A 6,813-nucleotide genomic window follows, 5' to 3' on the forward strand; every position below is an offset into this window, starting at 1 on the left:
AACTTGACATATTTGAGTTTGTTTATAAGGTAAAGTTCTCTGCAGTGTTTCCATTAGGGATCATTTTCCTTTGCTGTTTGATAATCAGACTGTGCGCAGTCCCTGCCCACAAACTTTGTCAAAACATTTGTGTCTATCTGCATCAATTACAGTTTTGTTTCGAGATAATAAACTATTTTACATAAGGTAACTAGATTTATTTTCTTTCTAAAATGAGTAATATTGGTTACCTCTACCTAAAACGGAAATGAATCACCCTTTTTCTTCTTCATGAGAGCTCTGAAGCGATAATGAGACCTGGCACTGAGCTCTGGCCACTGTCATTTATGCTGTAATTGGCCTAAGAGTGTAAAGGGCAGCCATGCATCAGAGAAGACAGAGAACTAAGTGGCTTACAATGGCAGGACTGAGAGAACGAAATACAAGTAGAGGGCTTGCATAAGTCCCAAACTGAAGCGAGTTTATGAGCTGGTTTATTATACTACATGCACTATGGCTACATAGACACACAGTGATTATTACACAGATGAATGAATGCAAGCATGATTGAATGAATGAAAGATCAGTAACCATTGCAGTTGTTTTAAGTGGTTGAATCAAGCGGCACATGCATGTTTGAGGTTACACAGAGGATGGAGTTGTGCTGATCACACCGATGTCATAGCTCATTAGAGAAATAACCATGGTCTCAATTGATCTCTGTGACCGCAAGCTCAAGTGGTTCAGGCTGAATTTGTGAGGCATTGATTTCTATGGCTTATTAAAGGTATGAGTATCTTACAGAGAGATGTGAAAGCAGGATTACCAGGAAATAGAGGTATTGATTGGGTCAAGAAGCTGGGGCTTATATTTCAAATTTCACCAGGGAGACATGATTTGACATTAAAAAAAAAAGCGTTTTGACTGAAAGATATGGAAAAGCATTCTGATGAGTCACAAATTCCATCGTAGTATGTTTAGAATAATACAGAATATTGATGTTATCTTATAATAAATAAATATAATAAATAAATGTGACTGATAAACAATGATTGTTACTCAAGATACTCTAAAATAAAAGAATCACTTGAGTTGTGTTTCTGTGTGCAGAAGAGAAAAACAGTACAGGCAGTAAAAACAAGCAATACCCCTATGTACAAATACTCCAGTAAAAGGCCTGCATTTAAAACAGAAAAGCACTGAAATACCATCACAAAAATATACTAAACTAAGTATCAAAAGTACTCCCATTGAAGCAGAATGACCCTTACCAGTGTTATATTGTTGTGTTTTATACAATACTATAACCCTCGAGACTTAAAGGTAGAATCCATATAAGGCCCAAGTCAAAAATGGGGAGCCTCAGTATTAATACACAGGATTTGCTATCACCCTCAAACTGATTGACTGCTCTTAACACAGGGAGGGAGTCATGTTAAATAAAAACTCAGTCTAAGGTGTTAAACATTTCTGCTGCTGCTTCAAGTTTACTGTATTTGCATCAGTAATGTTTCTAAGCACAGTGATGGTGGAGAGGCTAAAATATTATTTGGAAACTTTCTTGACTAACAATGTATTTGGCCCAACAGTACTAGTTTACTTATAATGCTAACTATAATTATATTTGCAGAAAAACTTTTCATTGCAGACTGTCTCAGAGCCCTATGCATGTTGGGGCCCTGGGTAGTTAGTTCCAATATTCCCCTCATTACTACGCCCCTGTAAATAACACTCCATCATATTCTATTAGATGACCATGTATGTGTATCTATAGCTGTGATATGACTATGAGTAACAAGAAAAGTACAATATTTATCTCTGAAATGTTGTGGAGTACAATGTAACATAAAATGCAAGTTACAGAGACTGTATTTGTGTCCAGTAGGTGGTAGTGTTGATGCATGTTTCTTGCGTGGAACACGTATGACGACAACCCGGAACAAGGAAGTCCAACATTTCTTTCTTCTAAATAAATACAGCTGGCTGGTGCGTAGCTACATCCTGAATGCATAGCGGCGACGAACACTCCAGCTGCCATTACAACGTAAGTAAACTGTATTGCTCGTTAAGGTTGCCTTTAGCTTCAGTGACTCTGCAGTGAACTCTTTTGTGTCGTTGTTTTTCTAGCTAGCTAACTGCTAACGCTGCGCCTGTTTCGACAGAGCGCTGCAGCTGATTCTGCAACCATCGAGCAGATCGTGTCTGCTGTGGGAACATGTCCTCTGGAAGGAAAGGATCGTGGGCATCTGTTGTACCCGCAGTGGTGATCTTGTTGTTGCTGGATGCTCTTGTTGTTGTGCAGGCGAAGGTAAAACATGTAGCTCCGCACGTGACCGATGCTTTCAGAAACCCTCAGTAGTAACATCCACAAACTGTTCTATGTCCCCTTTCCCCTTCACTTCACTTATTTGTCCTAAAACGAAATCCCTTTGTAAAGGAGACTAAACAGTACGTTTTGACTTTATCTGTAATGTAAGTATTGAGAGAGTGGAATAAAGACAGTGCTATTGTGGAACTTATTATGAATAATTATTATGTGTGTTTATGTAGCGTTAGCTATATGTTAATTCATGTGTGTCGTTTTCCCATTAAACTTAATTTGAGACCGATATAAGAAGTATTCAGCGTGTAACCCACAACTTAACTACTGTACTTTACTGTTTCAAAACCTTGTAAAGTTTTCGGGTGTTTTAGCAGCTTTTTTAGGTAAATTCAGCTATAGATGAAATTTTTTTTTTGACATTTATAATAATAGTTTGGCTTCTTCCTTGTGAATTTTGATTCATGAATATGAAATGTGGTCAGAGTAAATGAACTGAGCTAAATTGAGAGTATGAGTACCTGGTGTGTCCAAACAATTCATTTTAATGTAAATTGAGGGTCATTAATATCAAAACATTGTTTCAGTGTTTGCTTGCAGTCAAGGCCAAAATTAATGCACCAGAGTTTCCTACGAAAAGTAAAGTTTGCATTGTATTTTTAAGTTTCTGTAAATAGTGATAGGTTTGATGAAAAGTGAAGCATTTTAAAGAATATATTTGACTCTAATGTAACAGTGTCAATTCAGAATTTTTGCCTTTCAAGCTGGAATTACTAACTTTTTCTGCAAACCAGTTTTGTTAATAATGCAGAGAAAGGGCTAGTGTATGGAGAATACATAGCATGAAAACAAGAAATGTGAGCCAAGGCATTTTAGGAAGCAATTCGCCAAGTTTGTGCTCACTTTTACTCAATTCTTTTGACGATTACAGAACTTTGAGGATGTTCGCTGCAAGTGCATCTGCCCGCCATACAGAAACATCACTGGCCACATATACAACAGAAATGTGTCTCAGAAGGATTGGTAAGAGAAACCTTTTATTTAGTCGTTCAGTCATTGAGAAACATGATTAAGAGTTGCCCGTCCATCCCGACTCTTTGATGTGTTTTACAGTAATTGCCTCCATGTAGTGGAGCCCATGCCGGTGCCTGGCCATGACGTGGAAGCTTACTGCCTCTTGTGTGAGTGCAAGTACGAGGAACGCAGTAGCAACACCATCAAGGTACCACCAGCTTTCTTTGGGATTTTAGTGACTTGGAAATATACCTCCATTCAATCTGTGATCTTGAATCACACAAACCAAGAATTACAGGGTTGGCGTGATAAGATAAAATAGTAATTTATTTATCCTGAGGGAAATCGCTGTTCAGCAGCTGCAGTACAAAGTAGGAACAAGTGCAAATAAAATGTAAACTTTGTTATTTTATACCACAGAACATGAGACATTTATAAGATTAGGAAGTTTATTTATTTTGTCTGCTTAATCAGATAAAAAAGATGAGGTGTGTGTGTGTGTGTGTGTGTGTGTGTGTGTGTGTGTGTGTGTGTGTGTGTGTGTGTGTGTGTGTGTGTGTGTGTTACTGCTGGAACACATCAACATTTACTTTCATCATTTTCAGGATTTTTGTTACCTAAAGCTAAAATAGTTTTACACCCAACAAACTTTATGGTTGTCATAATATTTAATAACCATTACACATAATATTTAGTTGCTAAGATCTGTTGAAGGTGAGGAGGAAACAATGTTGTTAGTGGTTGATACCAGTGTGGTATTTCTAAATGTTTTCCATTCTGTCCGTCCCAGGTAACCATCATCATTTACCTGTCTGTTGTTGGTGCGCTGCTGCTCTATATGCTGTTCCTGCTGCTGGTTGATCCTCTTATTCGCAAACATGACGCCTACACACAGCCACTGCACAATGAGGAGGACTCTGAGGTAACCATTCAAACAAATAACAAGTGTAATCAAACACACACAGTCAGTGTGCGAAATACCGGGTGGCAATTGGAGGGGGGTCTCGTCCAAGCCATGGATGAAATTTGTATTTTGCACACTGCATACAGTACATGCCTTTATTTTATATCAGTTGAATGTGAAATCCTTGAATTTTTTATTTATTCTTTGTTTTTGTGTGTTCAGGAGATGCGCCCGCCTGTGGACAGTGCCCAGGCCAAAGGAAACACAGTGCTGGAGCGGGTTGAAGGAGCACAGCAGCGCTGGAAAAAGCAGGTCCAGGAACAACGCAAGACAGTTTTTGACCGCCACAAGATGCTTAGTTAAACCCCACAGCTGACCTCAAAGAAGGCTTAGAATAGGTAACTTACCTGGGCTCGGCGCTATTACACTGTCACCAGCTGCACTATTACTAACCTTTTTGTTAATGCTGTGTACTGCACCCTCTCAATAAGTATTTCCTCACTAAGAAGACATTTAAACACACTGATCTAACAAGCAGATGATTTTTATTTATTATATGTAACATTTTAGGGAAAGTTGCAGTTGTGAAAAAAAATGGCATGGTTGCGCACTGTTAACAGCTTGAAACCATCTCAATCATTTCAGCAATTTGCAATGCAACAGATTTTGAATGTCTTGATTTAGTAAAGAAAAAGAGACTGAATAGTTTTCTAAGCTTCCTCGTGATCATTTTTCTTTTTAGCTTCTTGCTAATTTGGTATCTTGTTAAGCTGTTTTTCATGTAGCATAATTTATGAAGTTACCTCAGAAGGAACGCTTTGTGTATGTGAATGGTCTATTTAGCTATTTGGGTAGAAAGACTACTCTACCTATGCTATTGTCAAGCATAGCACATTTCCTAGTTTAGCACTAGTAATAATTTTTTTATGATAGTTATTATCATGTATTTGTCTCCCATTGCTATGCATAGTTACCTGACCATATTGAGTATCATTTGGATCAATAGAGTAATTGATGGATTTTGAATTTTGGGGTTTTTTATTTTAAAGCTTTGACCGTATACATTTAAGAGCCCCAATATGTGCCTTTTTCTGTTTCTTTCCTTGTGAGGGGGAATGTGTGACAACAAAGTCCAGTGCAAAACATGGATCCTAAAATTCACAGTATATAAAATATAACGGATAGTAAGGTCTGCAAATTCATTAGTTTTAATAGTGTTAGTATAAATTACATTTTTTATCTTGAATGTAAATGTGAAAACTGATTGAAGAAGATTTGTTCAGTGAGGTTTTTGCAAAGAGTGTGAACATACTTTCCCATGCAAAGAGAGAAATGGAGAACGGGGCATTTAACAAAGCTTTAAAGCTATCCTCATTGTAATCAAATCTCTACTACTGGAGAATGTCCTAAATCAGTAAAGCTGCTGATAATGCGGTTAAGTGTGGCAGAACCAGGATGCCTCTTGGCCCTCATGTGCATAATTATGTGTTCCCCGTTGCATCCTACTACTGAAGCTCCCTGTTAGGGAACTTTTAATACAGCAAACTGGCTCACATCCTCTCATGCACAATGTGAACTGCTGCAGTTTATTTGTCTGTCATGGTTTGTATTATCATTGAAGTGTTTTTGATTGATTGATGTAAGTATAGTTTCCTATAACTAGTATCAGTGTTTTGTTGTTATATATTGCTCCAGTCTCACTGGATTATTTCACTGCTCATATTTATACATTCTGCTTGATGTGAAATAAAAAAATATATAAATACTTTTCCCCACCTTCCTCTGGATGTTTGCTGCAGAGGTCACTGCTATTGACAATAGGGGGTGACAGAGTACACAATAAGTGGGCTTGCGCACATGGACTGTACACAAACAAAAAAGTTAGAAGCTGTTATTTGGTTCCCCAAATCATCAAAAATCTGTTATACAAATGAGTGATTCTGGGCACTTTTTTTATTATTATTTAATTTTTTTTTTTATAAAAAGATTTTCCCGCCCTTATTTGACAGTGTAGAAATGGTGGAGAGAGAAGGTGTATGTTGAAGGTATATACCATGTGCGGTAACCACTCTACTACCTAGACACTCCATTTTGATCACATTTTAATCTTAAATTTACAAAATGAGATGTTGGAATATAGGTGTGAAGTAAGGCTTACCATTGAGTAAATGTAATTTATTTTTGCTTGCATTTTCTATATTGTGACCTACATTGGAAACCCTTTACCACCTTCTATTAAAGCTGTACACAAACAGTTTGATATAAATACAACCACAAATGCTTTATTACAGACTGTAATGCAGTTGCACCCAGACGTAAGGTCATTGTAAGTTTTTATTAATGTACAGTATTTGTCAGCAATTCTTACTTCTCCTATGAAGACATTTTATTTGATCCCAACTGTGTTTTCATCCGTTGTCAGTTAACACACTAGCCTTTACATATGATGCCCACAGGAACACTTAAAGTTGGTAATAAATACATAAAAACACTAATATCAGCTTACAATTAAAGTGTGTTATAAACATGTATTAAATGATAATATCCTGATTATAAATGCTTGATTGGGGCGGGGGGGTGAAATAGTGTTACTAAC

At 37.2% G+C, this 6,813-nt stretch overlaps 1 protein-coding gene across 2 annotated transcripts; it reads left to right on the forward strand.

Moving 5' to 3' along the window:
* The first annotated feature begins 1,912 nt into the window (after positions 1 to 1,912).
* On the forward strand, positions 1,913 to 5,986 carry tmem9 (transmembrane protein 9). Of its 2 annotated transcripts, none has more exons than XM_068733639.1 (6): positions 1,913 to 2,023; positions 2,107 to 2,287; positions 3,231 to 3,322; positions 3,413 to 3,521; positions 4,104 to 4,235; positions 4,440 to 5,986. In XM_068733639.1, the coding sequence occupies exons 2-6, from the start codon at positions 2,195 to 2,197 to the stop codon at positions 4,578 to 4,580; spliced, it is 567 nt and encodes a 188-aa protein (XP_068589740.1). In that variant the 5' UTR covers positions 1,913 to 2,023; positions 2,107 to 2,194; the 3' UTR covers positions 4,581 to 5,986. The 2 variants fall into 2 exon arrangements, with proteins under 2 accessions (XP_068589740.1, XP_068589739.1); XM_068733638.1 differs by having other exon boundaries at positions 2,142 to 2,287.
* Positions 5,987 to 6,813: the final 827 nt, after the last annotated feature.

This window comes from Cebidichthys violaceus, unplaced genomic scaffold (assembly GCF_023349555.1).
Source record: "Cebidichthys violaceus isolate CVI_PGR_0920_01 unplaced genomic scaffold, fCebVio1.0.p SCAF_6, whole genome shotgun sequence".
Lineage (NCBI taxonomy): Eukaryota > Metazoa > Chordata > Actinopteri > Perciformes > Stichaeidae > Cebidichthys > Cebidichthys violaceus.